The sequence below is a fragment of the Juglans microcarpa x Juglans regia genome, chromosome 2S (assembly GCF_004785595.1).
Source record: "Juglans microcarpa x Juglans regia isolate MS1-56 chromosome 2S, Jm3101_v1.0, whole genome shotgun sequence".
NCBI classification, from domain to species: domain Eukaryota; kingdom Viridiplantae; phylum Streptophyta; class Magnoliopsida; order Fagales; family Juglandaceae; genus Juglans; species Juglans microcarpa x Juglans regia.
Genome location: NC_054597.1, coordinates 15,210,195 through 15,231,431, shown reverse-complemented (window position 1 = coordinate 15,231,431; position 21,237 = coordinate 15,210,195). Strand labels below are relative to the sequence as shown.

General features: G+C 35.7%; 1 protein-coding gene across 3 annotated transcripts; it reads right to left on the bottom strand.

Moving 5' to 3' along the window:
- Positions 1-1,603: 1,603 nt before the first annotated feature.
- Positions 1,604-20,550, bottom strand: LOC121252565 (nuclear cap-binding protein subunit 2-like). Of its 3 annotated transcripts, none has more exons than XM_041152266.1 (9): positions 20,398-20,550; positions 20,116-20,241; positions 18,527-18,750; positions 8,010-8,148; positions 7,897-7,930; positions 6,553-6,663; positions 2,719-2,766; positions 2,492-2,598; positions 1,604-1,962 (listed from the first exon to the last, which is right to left on the bottom strand). In XM_041152266.1, the coding sequence occupies exons 2-9, from the start codon at positions 20,131-20,133 to the stop codon at positions 1,888-1,890; spliced, it is 756 nt and encodes a 251-aa protein (XP_041008200.1). In that variant the 5' UTR covers positions 20,134-20,241; positions 20,398-20,550; the 3' UTR covers positions 1,604-1,887. The 3 variants fall into 3 exon arrangements, with proteins under 3 accessions (XP_041008200.1, XP_041008201.1, XP_041008202.1); XM_041152267.1 differs by having other exon boundaries at positions 20,116-20,254; positions 20,398-20,549; XM_041152268.1 differs by having other exon boundaries at positions 20,116-20,146; positions 20,398-20,549.
- Positions 20,551-21,237: the final 687 nt, after the last annotated feature.

Below are 21,237 nucleotides of genomic sequence, written 5' to 3'. Positions count from 1 at the left end.
GATGAGAAATAAAGCTTACAGTTTTGGAGCTTATAACTTATAGCTTAAGTAATAAGTTTTACTATTAAAAATAAAGTTATGTACTATTTGATAGCCATATGTTTAAAAACTTTTAAACATATCCTTTTAAGGTAGAAATAAAGATTATTTGATTTTTTTAAAAATTATGACTATATCCTTAAAAATTTGAAAGTTTTAATTATCTGCAAGTTGTATGAATATTTTTCCCAATTGACAATCTTTTTAAAATTTGAATTACATTCCGGATTTTTCGAAAAAACATGTTTGAGGAAAAACATCAAAAGTATGTTTGAGAAAAAACATCATTCGAATTCAAATTTTAAAAAAATTGTCAATGGGTGAGAATACTCATACAACTTTCAAATAATTACAATTGTTAAACTTCAAAGGATATGGTCATAATTTAAAAAAAAAAATCAAATAATCGTTATTTCAACTACAAAAAATACTTTTTTAATCTGTTTCCAAATAAATGTAATATGTTTGAAAGTGCTTTAAACATATAGTTACCAAATAGTAAATAACTTTTTAATAGTAGAACTTATTACTTAAGTTATAAGCTATAAACTATATTTTTCACTGCAATTTCAAACATGCACTTATGGTAGTCTACTATTCAGATGGTAAAAATTGTCATAGCTCTCCCTTTGATTTTTCCACAATATTGGAGATAGGTAGGGTTCAATTTATCCCAAATACCATTTTTTTTACGCTATATCAGTTGGAAATGTGCATACAAGTTTATATAAACTTCGACAAATGTCAATGAATTTTCCAAATTGTCAACGAGTTTTGAAGAAGATAATTAAAAAGAACAAAAATTGCTTTCGGGTGATCAACAAAGTACTTTCAAAGAGCTAGGTTATGTCCAATATATGATATTAGAAGACGTGGAAATTGAACAAGTGAATGTGCCTATGGTTGTTGATTTGTTTTGTTTTTATATTATCTTTATTTCTATTACTGATAACACACATGGAGTGACTAAGTCTTGTTTGGATAACAAGGTATTTTTAAATATTTTTAAAACTTCTCATAATTTTATTCTCAAATATCACTTAAATATAAAATACTTTTAAATTTTAAATTTTCAAAGTATTCATCTAATCATTACATATCATTATCCAAACACAAAACTCAATATAATTTTTCCCAAATTTCAAAACAAAACAAAGATAAAAAAATCTTTTAACTTTATAATATTTTTAATTAACTTTTTTCTCTTTCATTTTTCAAAATTCAATAAAAGATCTCAACTCAAATCATTTTGTTACCATTCACATTCTAAAATATTCTAAGTGCACAAATGACTCCTAAGTCAATCATTCTTAATACATGTAATAAAAGGTTTAAAGAAAAGAAATTCATAGATTAATATTAGGGCAGTGTTAGTCAATCGTCCAGTGTTTACAGTTGGCGTACCGCTCGTGCAAATTTTTTTTCTTTCAAACATTCTTTAAATATTTTAAAATATTTTTTTAAAAAAAAAATACCTAAATTCACTAATAGTCATTTCCTTAATCATTAAATAAAAAGAAATTAAAAATATATATTAGCAGTCAAAATGAAGAGGCATGGGGCAAGTTAGAATTTTCCTAAATTTTATACTTAACCCGTAATTTCTTAAGGTACATGCACCGTTCATTCTTTCGGCATAAATTGCCGCCCAGAAATATTTCAGAATCTGAGTTTAGGGTTAAAAAAAAAATACTTAACAAAAAAAACAGAACGATCTGTTGTTATCACACAGTAGCACTATTACATTAAACGGTTGAACCACATTTCGAAAAATTTCAACATGAGCACAGAAATGCCCATAAAAAACCACTATTTATCAAAATACCGTAGAAAGAATCTGGCTATTTATCAAGATCGTCTCTTCAGGCCATCTTCCTCATCATCATCAGAGTCACCACTCTCACGAAACCGAGGATTCTTCTCCTGTCAAATCAAAACATTGTAAAATTAAGCTTAACAATAATAGCCAGAATTTGGCAACCAAATCCGGCGGCATGTGGCCGCTGCCACCTTGATGCCAATCCAATGAAATGGAAGCAGATTAGCAACATAGGTTTTCCTCTTTTTCAGTTCAATAAATTCTGCAACAGAGTGCATAAGGGTACGTTTAGATATTGAGTTGAGTTCTTTATGAATAGTACTGAGTTAAGATGGTAGAGTGAGTTTTGTGGGGTCCACATAAGATGAGTTTAAATATGTTTGAATGTTAAGATGAGTTTAGATATATTTATGGAAAGTTAAAAAAAATTATGGATCCCACGCGTAAAGAAATGTTGAATTGAAAAAAAGGTTGTGAATCCCACGTATAAGGAGATTTTAAGTTGAGATGAGTTTAGTAATTTGAGAATTGGGTATTTGAATATTAGATTCAACTTAAAATTAAACTGAACTGAGTTAATCTCAGCTGAGTTTGCCAACCAAATGGGGCCTAAAACCATCATGTGGAAATTACCGGTCTGGAGTCATAGTCAGAGCTTCTCCGGGATTCATGATCTGAAGTTCTCTTTGAGGTCTCATGCCCGTGGAGGTCATCATCTCGTTGTCGCTTTCGTTGGTAATCTGCCTCAGAAAAGACATTAAAGAATCTCTAGCCATGTATAGAAGTCTGACGGAATACAAACACAAGAAAACACAAATGGTGGCATAGTTATAATAGGGGCGCTCATAAAAAGGATTTACCTCTACGATAAGAACCTCCATGACCATAGCTTCCGCCGCGTCTACCATCTGTAGGACTAAACAGTCAGTGGTTGCTAGAGTAGAAATTAATATGCATAATATATTGAATTTTATTCCAACAATGAAGCTTTGCTACGGGTCCAACATGCAAAACCTAGTTGGCGCAAGACTTGGGATACCAAAGAAACCCATGACAGTTTGTTAAACCAATGGTTTCTAAGAGCTAAGTGACCATATGGTATGACCAAAGAAAATACTGGAAAGCATATGTGATTGTATGTTATCAAGTAAACAGCACTAATCCAGATGGGTGAAGTGACCCAGGGTAAATAATTTATCAACTGAAAAAATATTTTGAACAATTGTTTTCTTCATGGCTGATGCTTTTCACTACATCCAGTAAGCCTTTTGTCCATAATGCTTGAACCTCCAATTTCTACTGCGCACTTCTCTTCAATAACAATTGCAAATTTATATATCCAAATCCAATCGTACATGGAAACAAATTAAGAAAGTTCATTTTGACCATGTGTATTTCATTTACAACCATATAGGCAGCTTGGGGGCCAGTCCGTGAATGGCAGTGGCTGCAACTAGCAGGCTCAGTTTGCTGATCCAGTGGTGCTCAGCCCACAGGGTAATGGGCAGATTTTTCCCCATTAACCCAGGCAGGTAGGGGAGACTTAAAAAGTCCACCCAGGGCGGGCAGATGGCGGGTTGTATGAAATTTATAACAGCTATCTCGGTTTATAATTATGGTTCTTTTTCTTCCCCCACCAGGTTTCTCAAAGCCCCCTCTCCCTAGCCCCTCGCTGCCACTCAGCATTCTCAGTATCTCTCTCTTGCTGGTCACTCTTGCCAAGCTCTTGGATCATGATGGACACCACTCTCAGTATCTCTCTCTCTTTGATTGTCTTCATTTGTATCACACCCAAAATTCTAGGGTTTCTATTCAAGGAAACTAATGTTTCCTTTAAATCTAGGCTTCTATCTTTGATACGGAAATTGTAAATTAGCATTCCTAACCTTCTTGGGAGGGGTATTACAAAACTGGTGTCAAGGCCAAAGTGTAAGAGATCTGTAGACTCAAAAGCTAGGATCAACTAAGAAAAAAGGAAAGATAGCTATGGGTAAAATATTCCTTGGGATGTTTACTGGCCTACATTAGAGTTAAATGTAATAATTATTTTATATAGGTATATAGTTAATGTAATACTGATATGTTATAGTGCTGATTTTTTATTGTGCTAATCCTGGGGTAACAGATACACTTCATTGCAAAGAATATGCAAATTCTACCATGAGTGGAATCGAGCAAAAATCTGAAAATCTGACTCCTAATCCGACTCCACTCCGACTCCGACAAGTCTTGTCAGAGTCATTGTAGGATTTGTTTTTAGCAAGAAAGTCAAAGTCGGAGGTGTTGTTTGACCAACTCTGCTCTGACTCTAACTCCTACTTTTCCCTCTACCTTCAACTCCGATATTGTACATATGTTATAAAAATATATGAATTTTTCTATACATTCATCATATATATTCTATACAACTATAACTTATATAGTTAGTTAAATTCAAAAATAGTATGAGCTAATTATTTTTTTTTATGAGTAAATAGGAGCTAATTATTATAAAATAATATACTCTATAATATAAATTAACTAATAATGGTATTAACATATGTAAATATCATACTATTATTACCATGTTCGGTGCTCAGCTCTAACCATGAGGACAACAGATGTGTCCAGGGAATAGGGAAGCCCAAGCTGCCGCAAAAGTGCATTTCTTTTGCGGCATTCACCAATGGTTATTAGATTTGTGAATATATAGCATAAGATCTATAGGTTATCACTAGCCTATTAGTTAAGTGGAGGATAAACATTAGTGTTTCTTTCAGATGAAGAACATTACTCTTAAAGATTGTCGGCATTTTTTTATAACTGTAGACAAAATTCATGAACAAGTATATTAAGTTGTAGTCCAATAAGTGCATGTTGAGGAATTTACTTTTATATATATATATATATATATATATAAAGTGTATGTCGAGGAATAGGTATCAATATACCCTCGAGGAAATGCACGTTAAATTTGATCTTTCATGACACTAAATTTAAGTTACCTAGCAAACTAAGTACATGTATGATTTAGAATACGCTTGATCTCTCATATGCAAGGTTTTGCCATACTAAAGGTTTAAGACAGCAAAGAAATTTGCTAGGATAGGATGCAAATTCTTACAATTTGTGAATAACTAGATAGGAGATTATTACGAGGTCTCAGAAAGAAATGACTCAAGCTAGGTTTAAAGGTTGTTTTATATTTATAATTAGTAGCTTAAACACAAGTGAGGTTGAGATTTAAATGCTTAGAGATTAGGTATATCTTTTGACTGTAGAAAATGATTCTTTGGAGATATTTCCCTATTGATAATGGCATATGAATTTGTAGAGACTTTATGAAATCAAGGTTCCATGTTTAGGATAACCTTAGGTATTCAAGGATAGAGATATGAACCAAAACTCCAGGTTTGATGTAATTAATCAGCACAGATTCTGCACGAGACTTGAGGATATAAAAGATCTCTCATCGATTTAGGTTTTATTAGAATAATCAGGAATAGTTTAGATATAATTGGATGCGATGAGTTGATAGGTTAATTGTGATCAGCTCTTCTTGCACATGCAGCACCCATCCATTACAATAATATGATGATGCTTTCTTAGATTATCAAAGGTGAGGACCTTCCTAAATAGGCTGTCCAGGTAAAAGACACTGCTCTTAGAGGTGCCATGTTCGGCAAATATTCCTCCAAGGGAAGGAGTTACTATTATGAAATATAAAGGCCCTAGAGAAAGATGGAACAATGAACTTCTTTTTTTTGAAAGAGGCCAATGGATCTAATAGCACCTTCAAGACATAATCAAGTAGAATACAAGAGATTGAAGAACTCTATGAATGCATCAACCTCCCAGCGATGATCCACCTTGAAAAACTAAGTGATGACCAACTTTGAAAAAACTAACATTCCACAAAAGGGAGCCATTGGGGAACTCCAATAGATTAGCCACTGAAGTCTGCTAAACGTGCAATACTATACACCAATAGGAAAGCTTCTATGAGAACCATGTCACCACACAATCTAGTCCTATATCCATCACCCATCTTAAGTCTATTAGGACTAGAAAGGATCCCACATCCTCTACTGATTTTTTCTTTATACCCCCACTCCATATTGGCCAATTTACCTCTTCAAAAAAAAAAAAAAAAAACACCACCCACCTCAAGCACAACAGAATTTATTACCCACTAAAGCTTGGCATGAGGCCTCCATCTCACGTTGGATACAACGTAAAAGCCACTTTTCTATAAGGCCATGATTGAATAAAAGCAAGTCCCGAACTCCTAAACCTCTCTAAAATATTGGAGAGCACACCTTGGCCTAGTTTACTAACTGAAATTTGAAATCTTCACCTAGCCCGCTCCATAAGACATCTTGCTATAATTTCTCCATTTAATTAGCCACGCTCCTTGGTAGGAAAAACAAGGACAGGAAAATGTACGGATATTAGAGAGGGTATTCTTGATCAAGGTGATCCTACCACCTTAACAAATACTTCATCCAACCAGCCAGTCAGTGCTTAAGCATCTATTGAATTATGAAGCTGGCTAATTCAAAATACACTTGTGGCCAAAATGTTCTAAATGCAGAAATTAAGCAAGCCAAAGACCGCAATGGTTCCAACAAAAAAAAGTCTGACAATCAACTATAAACTATAGTTGTAGTTTATAAGCAACACATTTATATATTGATTAGCTCTGAATAACTTACACTGAGGTGTTATAACTGGTGGGAAAGAGCCCAATGAATCGCCACCATAATCTACAAGCTGCCTTTGTGCTTCCAGCTCCCTCTGAACTAACTTTCCATAACCGCCTCTAGGTATGGTATGTTAAGGAAACTGATCAAGCTTGTCCAAAATTTATCGTCCAAAACTTATCCAGTTAATGATTAAGAATAAAAACATATAAAGGCATCAATTGATCAGCATTATGAAACAATTTTTCTTTGAAAGCACAATCAAATGAAAATTAGTTGCAAGACATAAGGCATGCATAATAAAAAATGCAAACAAACAAAGTACAGAAAAAGAACTCAATATGTTCTAGTTGAAAGAGATAACATCCACTTGTACATACATCCAAATGGCCAAGAATCCCAAACTTTAACGATATCTCCAGCACAAGAAGAACTTACCTATAAAGTCAATTATATCCAATTAATAGAAACAAAATCGAAACAATTATCTTTGATCTGTTATCACCAGGCTAAAAATCAGATCAAAATTCAATACTCAAATAGTTTCTTCTGAAGATCAAGTCTTTTGCCTCAATATGATGGGAAAAAAAACAGTTGGGAAATGGGGAAAACGAAGGTTAACCAAAAAGGAACAAGAATTTGAACTATAGCTGGTTTGGCCGGTGCAAAGTCAACAATAGTATCTAGGTGATGGTAAAGACTACATGGGCTAGGAATATGTCATAATAAAGCACCGGTGGACAATAGGAGGCAGAATGAGAGAAGATGAAGTGGAAGGAGCATTATTGCTGCAAATGGTATAATGTGCATTGGGGTAACCGGGTCATTCAAAATATTTATCCATTTTTTTAACTACCCTCCGTATAATGTGTATGGGTTAAGCTCCTCCAAAATATTTCACTTCCCTTAATTATTAATTAACTTTGGATCAGAGGTTTGGAACAAAACCAAAATTAATTTCCATCCTGTTTTTACATAACAGCATGACATAACCTATTTGGTAACAAAACGACTTATTCACAAAATAGCATAACCTTCAGCTTGTCTATCAATCCATTCATTTAGCCTCTATATCAAATATGTATTCGCAAAGATAGATATTTCAAAGTGTATATGAGCTAAAATTTGAATGAATCTTCCACTTCTCACATACTTGGAAGTCATGTGAATCAGAAACCAAATAGCAAAAGCAAAATATATTGACTGAATATAATAACTATCACGTGTTCAAGTATACCAAAACAAACAAGTTCCTAAACACTTTCAGGAAGATCAGCAGTACCATGGCCTAAAACCATATTGTAGAAAATTATAAATATGATAAAAATATGTTAAAATCAGACTTCAGGAGGATATCAGGATCATAATCAGTACGATATTCATCGCGCACCTGCACAAAAAAAAATCATGACTCAATTAAAGAAATTGAGGGTAGAATTCGGGCATATATGGCAACCACAGCAGCTCACCTGTCCACCACTTCGACCACGGCCCCATTGCCTTCCTTCTTGGAATCCCCAATCAAAATCCACACGAATAGGGCGATCATCAAGAATTGTCCCACTTATATACTTGCATGAATCCTCACTGTCATCTCGAGAATAGTACCTAATAGACAGCTTAATGATTAAAAAGAACTTTAGTTGTAATCACCAAACATTCCATGCATCCATCTCCACCAGGTTATGGTCAATTTTTTTAAAATGAAGAGGAACCCAGAGACCATGCAAACGCAACATGTCTTTTACCCAATTAAAGTCTAGATATGTGTAACACACTCACGTCAAGGATCAAGTAAATCATTGGCTTTAGACAGAAAGGACATGGCCCCTAGAAATTTTTAGCACCCAAGGATTAGGGTTCGAACCTTAGACCCCTGGGGAGCATAACCCCAAGACCAAGGCCCTTTACCACTTGAACCAACTCCTAGGCAAGTAGAAATTGTTTGCACCCATAACCAATTAATCAACCATATAATTGATGACAAATGGCACAAAGAATAACATTAACATAAAAGCTAATGACAGAGAAATAAACATAATACTAGCAACTCCCCAATAATAGACTAAAATTATAGAAATGGGCAGCACACAAGCTTATTTGGGTACAGCACCATCCAAAATTATCAAATAGACAAATTGAAATATTGATTCCAAAACAAGGATGCATAGACTTCCATTTTATTTTTGTGTTTGTAGAAAACATGATATTGACTCCATACACTTAGTCTTTTCCTCCCTATACACTTAACATTTCAATGGTGGCTAAGGGCGATCGACGGCGAGATTGTTATTTTGGAAGGAACATGGGTCTTCTGAAACTGGTAGTAATTGAATCAAAGGTATTTAAGGTAATAAGGGATGGAAGATATCTGCACATTACTAAGAGGAGCTGGAGAGTTGTGAAAGGAATGAGCTTGGGGTTAGCCATGGTACTCTAGTTCACCAAAGCATTGGAGGACTACTTGAAGGGTGAAAGAAGAGAGTTTTATACTGCTCATCGGGTTTCATTGCACAGAGATGTTTGGACTCCCACGGCTATTACATGGCACTGGTGGAGTATGGAGGTGGCGGTCGACAGAATTTCATTTTCATTCTAGAGAGGGATGGAAAGTGATGAAGTTGATGGAGGCAATGAGGGAGGCTGGAAGAGAGGGTGGACATGTTCATACGCCACCGCATGTAACGACGGTGGCTTTGAACCAACCTCACATGCGTTCGTACAGGTAGGTCCTCCAACAACCGCAAGCACCAGTGCCGTCCCGTGAACATATCAAGCCGGGAGAAAGGTCTGACATGTCGGCCAGCTTGAGAGGAGCTGTTGGTCCAGTGAGGTTAGGTTGTGCCACTGGTTTAGTAGGCTTACAGAGACACAATGGAGGTGGGCCCTATACAAAGGAGACCGGAAATATGTGACACAGGCCCATCGTCAATTGGGTACCAGCCAATGTCGTCGGAGAGGATCCCAATGGTCTTGTCGCAAGCAGAGGCACCACCGGCGGTGGAGGAGATGGAGGATACGGTAGTGGTGGAGTCGATAGAGATGGTAGTTTGGGCACCAGACATGGGTTTCCAAACCCCCTCACCGTCGGCCGTTCAGTTTCCAGGCACAGAGTCCACAAAAAGGACCGACGGGAAGCATAGATGAGGGGGGTGGAGCTTCTAGTGGTATTTAGCAGGCATGGTTGTGGTGGAGCCGACAGTACTGAACACGGAAGATCCACCTCCCTTCTTGTCGGCTGATAGTTTTCCTGCAATTTTTGGACAGAAAGGGCTGAGTGGTAGCATAGATGAAGGGGAACTAGAGCTTGCGATGGGTGGGGGCATCGGGGATGTTAATGAAGGAGCATTACAAATACCAGACCCTGTGCGTGAATTTCTTGAGTGGGAATGCAGGTCTTCTTTTGCTGAGGAGGCGACAAGTATGCTCGTGGGCACCAAGGGAAAGGGTTGAGATGGATGAAGAGCCTATACCACTGAAGTCTCTACCTCCGTGTCAGCATACTGTTTCGGACTGGGTTATGGATAAGGTGCAGGAAATCCAGCATTGTGTGGGAATTAAGTGTGATAGATTTGAAAGTGGAAATATTCAGATCAAGAAATTTTGTTCAAAAAAATAGAGGGAGCTCAGGAGATTAACTTGGTCGATTAATTATGAGGGCAGTTCAAGTAGAGCAAGATCCAAAGAGAGGGGGTTGACATTGTCTCTATGAAGCCTAAGATTATTTCCTGGAACATTTGAGGGCTTAATGAGGTTAATAAGCGCTTGCGGATAAAAAGCTTGCTCCGAGAGTGGAAGTCGGATATTGTGTGCTTGCAAGAAACCAAGATGGAAAATATTCCAAGGGACATCATTAGAATTTTGTGGAGCTGTCTGTATGTTGATTTGGTCTTTCTTGCTTCGATTAGGACGTTTGGTGGAATACTAGTTATGTGGGATAGAAGGGTGGTGGAAAAAATGGAGTATATAGGGGAATACACAATGGCTTGTTCTTTTCAAAATGTGAAGGATAGTTTTAGATGAACTTTTGCTGGAATTTATGGACGACCTTGGACAGCAGTCGAAACTTTCTATGGGAAGAGTTAGCCGGGTTACACAACTTGTGGGACCTTCCTTGGTGTATAGGAAGGGATTTTAATATTGTCAGATTCCCAAGTGAAAGATCGGGAGATAGCAAGTAGCGGCCAGCAATATCGAGTTTCTCGGATTGTATTTTTGAGTTGGGATTGGTGGACATTCCTCTTATAGGTGGTGCATTTACATGGTCCAATAACCAGACATAGTCTAGATTGAACAAATTCTTAGGCCTCGTTTAATTACACAAATGAAATGATATGAGATGAGATAAAAATTGAAAGTTGAATAAAATATTGTTATAATATAATTTTTGTTTTGGGATTTGAAAAAGTTGAATTGTTTATTATATTTTGTACGAGAGTTTGGGGTTGTAATGATTATATGAGATGAGATAAAATAAGATGGTTTGATTTGTGTAATCAAACCAGGCCTTAAGTCTCCTCGGAGTAGGAAATTCATTGCCCGAAGGTATGTCAAAAAAGACTGCCTTGCCTATGTTCTGATCATTTCCTTATTTTGTTGGATTGTGGAGGTATTCAAGGTGGAAGGGGATACTTTAAGTTTGAGAATATGTGGTTAAAAACTGAAAGCTTTGTTGAACGGGTTAATCAGATTCAAGGTACCCCCCTAGTTTCAATTTTGCAGGTAAATTGAAAGGTTTAAAAAAAGATTTAAAGCTTTGGAATATGTAGTATTTTGGAGATATAGGCAACTGCAAGAAGTCACTATTGGAGGAGCTTCATGAGCTAGAGAGGGCACAAGAGGGACGGGCCCTTTCTTTGGAGGAACTTGCTCAAAGGACAGAACTAGTTTCAGAACCAGAGAGGGTTACCCTATTAGAGGAGATCTCTTGGCAGCAAAACTCTAGAGCTTTGTGGTTGAAAGGAGATCGTGTGCACGAAATTTTTTTCATAGAGTTGCAAATTCCTATAGGAGAACTAATGCCATTGAGATGATGAATATTGACAGAGTTGTTTGCACGGATATCCCTGAGATTCAAGAACATGTTGCTGGTTATTTTGAGCAGTTGCTTACCGGGCCGTGGGGTGGAGGCCAAAGATTGATGAGCTAGCTTTTGAGTCCATTGAGCAGTTGAATGCCATTTGGCTAGAGAGGTCGTTTGAGGAGACCGAGAGTCATGAAGTGGTGAGAAAGATGGTAAAAGACAAAACACCAGGTTAGATGGATTTTCTATAGGCTTCTTCCAATCTTGTTGAGAAATGGTGAAGGAGGACTTAATGAAGATATTTCATGAATTTTTATCAGTTGGAAAATTTGAGAAAAGTCTCTATGCCACTTTTATTGCACTTATTCCCAAGAAGATTGGGGCATCGGAAGTTAAGGACTACCAGCCCATTAGCTTTGTGAATGGGGTGTATAAGATTATTTCCAAGATGCTTGCAAATCAACTGGGAAGTTTTGGGGCAGATCATTACGAAACCCCAAAACGCATTTGTACGGGGAAGACAGATTTTGGACTCAGTACTCATTGCCAATGGATGCCTAGATAGTAGATTAAAATCCGGTAATCTAGGTCTCTTGTGCAAGTTTGATATGGAGAATGCCTACAATCATGTTAACTGGAATTTCTTGTTGTATTTGCTTGGGAGGTGTGGCTTTGGAGAGAGATGGTGCACATGGATTAGGTGGTGCATATCAACGGCACGATTCTTAGTTTTATAGTCCCAATTGGTTTTTTTAACAGCTCCCAAGGTCTAAGGCAAGGGGATCCCTTGTCCCCACTTCTCTTTGTCATAGTCATGGAGGCGTGTAGCAGAATGATTTCAGCGATGGTTAACAGTGGGTTCTTGGCTGATTTTTCGGTTGGTGATATATATCGAGGTACTCTTCACATTTCTCATTTGTTGTTTGCAGACAACACCCTTATTTTCTACGGGACAAATCTAAACCAGATTCAAGTACTAAGGGCACTTCTACTTTGCTTTGAAACTATATCTAGGTTGAAAGTAAATTTATCCAAGTCAAAGTTGGTTCCAGATGGCTAACCCTTGATTGTAAGGTCTCCTCTCTCCCTATGAATTATCTTGGCCTTCCCTTGGGGGTCGCCTCCAGGGCTAAAACTATTTGGGATGCAGTAATTGAGAAGATACAATGAAGATTAGCAAATTGGAAGAGATTGTATCTATCGAAAGGTGGTAGGATTACTCTAATCAAAAGCACTCTTTCCATTATACCTACATATTTCTTATCCTTGTTTCCAATCCCCGCGAGTGTGGCGACACGTATTGAGAAACTACAACGTGATTTCCTTTAGAGTGGACTTGGGGATGAATTCAAATTCCATTTGATCAAGTGGAACAAGATATGCTCCCTAATCTATTCTTGTGGTTTGAGAATTAGAAATCCGAGGGAAATTTGTGAAGACGGGAATCAAAGTGTTGGGGTTGGCGTTCGGGTAGAGTTTTAATTCTATGGGAAACAAGGGGTTGGGGTCGGGTCTGGTGTTTTTTGAGTTTTTTTTTTATGGGTTTTTTGGGTCATTTTGGGCAAGGTGTTTTCTTGCATACATTCAGTGTATTTGGTTTCTCCTTTTAATATATACAATATTTTTACTTTTAAAAAAAAAAAGAATTAGAAATCTAAGGGTGTTCAACAGGGCTTTACTTGGGAAATGGTTCTATCGATACAATACGGAACATGAAACTTTATGGAATTCGGTAATCAATTACAAATATGGAGACTTGTGGAGGGGTTGGTGCTCTAGGGAGGTACGTGGGGTTTATGACATGGGTATATGGAAGCACATTAGACGAGGGTGAGGAGTGTTTATCCGTCATGCTAGAATTGTGATGGGAGATGGCTTAAGAATTAAATTCTAGCATGACAAATGTTGTGGAGATAACGCTCTCAAGCACTCATACAATGTTCATACTTGCACGTGAGAAAGGAGCTTCAGTGGCAGACCTCATGGAGATGGATGGTGACTTATTTCAATGAATGTGAGCAGGGCTGTAAAATGAACAGGCTACTCGATAGGCAGCTCGAATTCGACTCGATTAAACTCGAAATTGACTCGAATCAAATATTAAATGGGTCGTTCGTAAACATAGAATTAGGCTCAATTATTAAACGATACAAACTCGTATAAAGCTCGACCGGTTCGATTAATGTTCGTGAACAAACTCGTATGAAGCTCGACTCGACTTGTATATATTTATACATATATAATACAATATATATAATAGCCAAAAGTTAGATATATATATATATAATTTATAATATTCATAATTATGTATATAGACTTAGTCTTACTTATAGTCCACTACATATACAATATATAAATTTATAATATTAACTTCTAGTCTTATAGAACTAGAAGTTATGATGAATACATAAATTTTATACAAAAATAATATTATACAAAATATTTTATATATATAAGTTTTATATATAATATATAAAAAGAAAGAAAATAACTCAAATATTATTACTAAATTTTGATAAGTACATAAGACATTAGTAGTTATACTAATAGAGACTATAGTTATACTGATATAGTTATACTAAATCACTATAACTAATACTAAAGTATAACTAATACTAATAGTCTAATATAGACTATAGTTATACTTAGTTATACTAAATCACCATAACTAATACTAACATATAACTAATACTAATAGTCTAATATAGACTATAGTTATAGTTATACTAAATCACTATAACTAATACTTATACTCTAATATTAATACTATTATATGGTTATACTAATCATTATAACTAAATTACTATAGTCTATAACTATACATATTTAGTATCAATATATTATTATAGTGATACTAATCACTATAACTAAATCACTATAGTCTATAACTATGTATTAAATGTATTATAAATATATACAAATATAATTATCAACCAATGGGATGATGACAACTATTAAAAGGATATAATAGACATTACAAATATAAATGCTGATAAAGTAGTAAACTCTTTCCTGCTTTTTGCACACAAGTGTTGCTTTAATGTATTATTTATTCCGATCAGTTTATAGATTATTATTTAATATTCCAATATATAGAGCATGAATATTATATACTTTATTATATATACGAATCAATGAGATGCCACCGAAGTCATATTATAAAATTAAGAAAATACTATTCTTACCATTTGTTTCTACCGTCAATTTTTATTACTGTAAGTTTTTTATTTTTTTTTTATTTTTTACTTAATGATTAAGTAAATATTTTTTAATAATATTATAAATTTTTTTATTTTTAAAAAATATTTAAATGTGTTAAAAAAATACATATAAAGAAATAAAATAAAAATTCCTAAACTACTAGCGGGAGCTCCGGGAGTAGCACCGCCCCTAAAACTAAGTATATTTGTCTCGTTCCACATTTTTTTAAAAGGCCAAGTACTCTAGAGTCTAGCCTCCCCACACCACTGTTTCCACATTCCACTACATAGGTAAGACTAGTGCTGCTGCTTCCACGTGTGATTTCCATCTCTTTCCCAGTGCATGATCCAACGGCTACGATCCCACTGCACTTCACTTTAACCTTTTTCACCAAAAGACTTCAGACCAGATTATTCATCCCTTTCGTCTTGTTCCTTCCCGAATTCTCCAAGACTTAGCCTTTCTTACTTCTCAAGCCGTCGACTGTAACAGAGAGCCATGTCTTGAGGGAGAAGAGAGAGAGGTTATTGAGAGAAAATCGTGCGGCAGTTCATCTGCACAGCTGGTGATGATGGCGTTAAGCCATGCTTGACATGAGGAGCGGCTGGGAAACGGGTGGGTATTAGTGTCAACAATTTTTTCATTTTATTCCTGTTGCCTTTTTTTCCCTCTAGATCCGAACAGATCTTCATATATTTTGAGAGATTGTGTTAGATGTCAGCGTTGTTAACTTTTCTTTGTTCTTTTTCTCTTTTGTTTGATTTTTCTTCTATCGTGGATCTGCAGGAAAATTTTATTTCCTATAGATCTGAGTTAATGTACTTTTTTTTAAAAGCTTTTTATTTCGATTGTTGGTTTTATTCTCCTGTAGATCCGAACATATGTTGATATATTTGAAGAGATCGTATTCAGATCGCAGTGGTTTTTTTTTTTTTTTTTTTTTACCTTTCTGGTTGATCTTTATTGTTTCTTTTTATTTTCACTAAAATTTTGCATTAGCAAGCCGAGCTCGAGTCGAGCTTGGGCTCGGCTCGTTAACAGAACCGAGCTCGAGCTCGAGCTCATTTCCCTTGTACACGAGCCGAGCTCGGACGTTCTTATAGGCCCGGCTGATAAACGAGCCGAGCCCAAGCTCGACTCGAGTAGTGAACGAGCCGAGCTCGCACACCCCATACTCACTCGAACTCGGCTCATTTACAGCCCTAAAAGTGAGCTTCACTAGGGCGGCCCAAGATTGGGAAGTCAGCAATTTTGTAAATTTCTTCCAACTTCTATACTCCATGAGACCGAGCACTCAACGAACTGATACTTTGTGGTGGATACCTGCCAAAAAAGGTATGTTTTCAGTTCGTTCTTTCTGTAAGGCCCTCACACAACTGCAGAATAATCACTTCCCATGGAGAAGAATTTGGAGAAATAATGCCCCTCCTAGGGCTGCATTTTTTTGCATGGACAACGTCTCTAGGAAAGATTTTGACGATGAATAATCTATAGAAACGCGAGGTGATAGTGGTGGAATGGTGTTGCATATGTAAACAAAGTGACGAGACTGTGGACCATCTTATACTTCATTGCGAGATTGCTAGAGCATTATGGGTCAATGTATTCAGACAGGTAGAGCTAGCCTAAGTTATGCCTGCAACAGTAGTCGAACTTCTAGCATGTTGGTCGAATCTGGGAGGTGTTCCACAAATTTCAGTTGTGTGGAAGATGATTCCTATATGTATTCTATGGTGCATTTGGCAAGAGTGAAATGACTGGGCGTTTGAAGACAGAGAGCGTTCGAAGACAAAAAGCTGTAGATTTCAATGGCTTAGATTTTAATGTCTATTTCTTCTTCTTAAATAGGTGTTATCTCTTGTATACTATGTACTTGGGCTAAGCCTATTCTTGTTAATATAATATAATCGTTTACCTATTAAAAAAAAACAAGGATGCATCATACATGAGTTTGAAAAATAGTTTATTTTGGTCAATTCATGAAAAAAGAACCAACATTAAAAGGTTGGACATGAAGGAAAACACCAAAGAAGAACAATTTCAGTTGAAAATTCACATCATATAAATGAGTTATGCCTGAGTAAGTTTGATGAAACAGGTAGGGACACATGCAGGAAATGCTATATTTGATTTTCTTTACCAGAGAAATAAAACTCCATGAAGATAACAAACAGGACAAAACTCTAGTACACCGCCACACAGGAGATATAGCAAATATATACAAAAGAAAAAAAAAAGTTCTAACAGAAATATTCTTTATGCTCAAACTATATATATATATATATATATATATATATATATATATTTTTTGAGACACTAGACATACACAAAAATAGCTTGCTAATAACTTAGACAAACCAGCCCTGAACAACTAGAAAAGGCACATATTATATTCAAACTGGTAAACATATATAAATATTATATTAAAATTGGAGTATATTCAAGAGATTATTTGCCAAATTCAAGTAAATATCAAGTTGATTATAGCTAATCATATTTGCATGTTTAACTGTTCCATTCATGCTACCGTCAACTCTAAGGAACATTGGCTTAAATGAGTTGACAGGCAGTAAACAACAAAAGTTTAACTTGGAAACTCGAAGTGGTCAAGCATATAGCAACTTGGAAAATTTTAGAAAGCACACCATTACAGCTTATGAAATCATAAACAGGCAGAGTATAAGTATAATAAAGAGGTGCTAGGGAAGTGAACTAAAATAAGTTTAAATACAATATAGAATATTCTAAACAGTAGATATGAATAACCATCAACTCTAATCTCAGGACTCATCAGTATAAGATCTCAAGCTTTGTGATATTTTTACAAGTACAGATTTGGAAAAGAAACAGAAAAATCTGTATAACCCAAGAAAATAGCATGTTTCAAGATGCACTACCACAGTTTATACAAGAGAACTTCAAATTTTATGGCACCTTGGCTTCAACCCAATGCCAATCTATGCATAGGGTGTAAAATTAAGTTTTAAAAGGGAGTGCTTCAGCATTGGATCTACAAGAGGCAGGACTACTTTTAAAGAATAGTTTTATGGATGGTAAAAAGAATGACAGGGCTTCATTTTATATTTGTAACAACCCAAGCAATGCCCAAAGCCACATCTAGGCCCATACTCCAAAAGAGCTAGTCAAGGTTACAACTATAGTCCCTTGGAATCATAATAAAGAACTTGAACTTCTCCCTCCCAAGCAATATGGGACCCCATTCACAGCCTTCCTATACTCAACCAATTCGGGGTATCACAATATTCTTTTTTTATAGGTGTACATGATTTTGAAGGTAAAGATGAATGCAGTTCATCTTTTTACCATGAAGATTGATATCCAATTCGGGGTATCACAATAATTTTACCATGAAGACTGATATGTTTTTGTAGAAGTAAGATAAAGATTGAAAAAAATTTATCATATCTCTGCAATTAGCTTTGGTTAAAAATATGTATTCAAATTCAAATGGTTATATTCCAAGAGAACCATGATCTCAAATAAGTAAGACAACCTTTTTTTTCCTTTAATGGGAGCTTTCCCTAATCCTCATGTTTGAAGCATCAACAGTGTGCGTACAGATCAACAGAGAGAAATATACCCAAAGAAAGAAAAAAGACACAAAAGAAAGAAAACTAGCAAAGAAATCTATGGTTTTAGCAGATGAAAAATAAAGGCAACACTTCAAGGAAGATTGACAACTCCTGCCATGTAAACTCTTATCCAAAAATTTGGACATTATGAAGAAGAATGAAGTCTTACAGGACAAAACAAAAGCCGCAAGGTGTTTTCGTGTTCTTATCCAAACCCATAATTATCTTCTTAATCTCCCCAGCTCGGGAGAAAATCTCATAAACTTGCTCTTCCGTAGTATAGAAAGACATATTACCCACATACACAGTCGTTGATGTCTGAAGTGCATGTTCAAATTCCTCTTGTGATCCAGTAAATCTTCTATCCCTATATGCTGAAAGCTTTGATGGATCCTAAAATAAAGTAAAATAAGATTATCAGTAAGCCAGCCACATAGGCAGATAAATAAACAATGATTAGTAAGTTGGAGCACATAGCACTTCAGTTTTGTCATTATGGTCTTTTTTAAGCACATTATAGTATGGTAATAAAAAAGTAGGTAAAATCAAAAACCCTCTCAAACTACCACCTAATTTGCGATCACCCCCTAAACTATCAATGTTGACAATTATTCGCTGAACTACCAAAAAATCTCCATGTAGCCCCTCCATTAGAAATTTGACATAAATATCCTTAAAAAATAAAAAAAAAATAAAAAGTTATAAAGTATAAATACACTAAAAAAATATGTGATGAATAATTTATTTTCAAAAAATAACTTTTAACAACGTTAAAATATGAAAAAAAAAATCATTGACAAAAATCTTGTTTCTAAAAAATAATGTTTTTTAAATATTTTTCAATAGTTATTTTTAATTTCTAAAAATTTTATATTTTGATAAATAATTTTATATTTTAAACTGTCTTTATTTCTAAAAACATTTTTTCAATTTTTTTTTTAATTTTCTTTTTTTTTTTAAATATTTTCATTTAAAAATTAGTTTCTTTAATTTTCAAGGGCGTTTTCTATGTTTTATATTTTTTACGAATAATTTGTCTTTCCAAGGATAAAATGGGGGAGGGAGTGGGATATTGAGGGAGGTGGAAATTCTCAATTTGTATGCACACACACAGAGCAAAATAAATATGGCATGCATATTGAATAAGCAACCTAACGCAGATGCACTATAAATCATAAGCGCTAGTTTTGGTTGGCCCTTTAAATCTGAATTGGCTCATTCATATTTTTCACTGCATATAACGGAGGAATCCATTAGAATAAATAGAACAATTGGAAAAAGCCTGATCCTAGAAGTAATTCAACAGTAGCGACAATCATCATAAAAAGGTAGAAATAAGAGCATATCATGGATTCCGTAAAAAGATACTATCGTTACAAGGTCCAAGTTTTTTGGAAGAACGGCACATGCCCTCTCCAAATGCAATCATGCACAACATAATCTAAGAATGTTGCTTACTCTTCGGGGAAAAAAGAAATACAAGTGCAAGGACATTGGGATCCTTGTAACTTCCAACTAATACATCCCACTTCAATTCACAGGACTTCTTTGATACTCCCAGACAAATTATCGTTTAAATTCCCAAACAACGCGAGATAATTAGCCTTACTAACTAACTCTAAAACATATGTAATTCCATACTTTTTATTGGAACATTTCACGAGCATGATCATCTTTAATGTTAAGAAACAGAGAGATGAAGCTCACGAAGTTGCATTAAATACACACAAAACAAAAAAAGCAGGGCAGGGAGTTTACCTTGAAAAGGGAAGCCATCGCCCTCCGAAACTTGAAGCAGATTGCTCCGACTGAAAAAATAAAATTAGAAAATAGAAAGATAGTTCCACAAATTGTCGATCTGCCTAATAATTTTCACAAACCATCTGCACTAATTAACTGTAGTTGTTATGAATAATCATTCCCTATCGAACTTCGTGAGGATTGTTTCAGGAACGAAAAGAAAGTCCAAGGTTCACAAAAACCAATCTTTAATGAAGAAGCACACTCAAAGAGAGAGAGAGAGAGAGAGGAGGAGGTGTCGGAAGACGAGTTATCGCCACTCCGAGCTTTCCTGCGGATGTTATAATAGGCTACGACCAGGGCACGCAGAGACAGTCGAGAATACCTTATTCCCGATTCCGGTCGTGTTTGTTTTGCTTGGGAGTAGTGGAGTACGCTGGTTCCTAACAAACAAGGATAGCACCATATACTTATAATCGTAGGATTAATTATAAAATTAATACTTAAATATCAAGAAAATCGCAATTAGAAAACTTAAGGAAAGTCATTTGTCATTTCTAATTGGCTCAACATTATCAGCCAATCGAAGATTCATATGTGAGACCCAATATTTAGTGTGTTTTATTTTATTTTATCTTATTTTATTGTGTTTTATTCTTTTCTTTAAGGATTTATTTTTTTTATAAGTCCAATTGGATAGTTGTGGGCTTTTGAGTTGTGTAGGGGCTGTGGGCCAATTTTTAGGTCTAAAAAAGAGGAGAATTGGGCTCGGCTTGTGGGCTAGCTAGGAGCCCAACCCCCCCTGTCAAAACGGCGTCGTTTAGTGGCTTGAGGAAGTGAAAAAAATTTTCCCCTAGAATGATGTCATTTTGGCATGTAGGGTGAAAAACCCCAGCATTTTCTTTTTCCCCCACTGACGCCGCACCTATCTTTCTTTATTTCCTTTCCTTTTTCTTTTCTTCTTCTTCTTCCTTCCTCCTCCCACGCCTGTGAACTATAACAACTCCTTCCATCACCACGTGGTTCTCGCGCAGCAACCATCCTTCCCGTCTGCCTCCACCGCATGCCTCACCCAATCCATTCGCCTCCTCGTCTAGTGCCTCGTGTAGCCTCGGCCATGGCAACTACTTGTCGCCACTG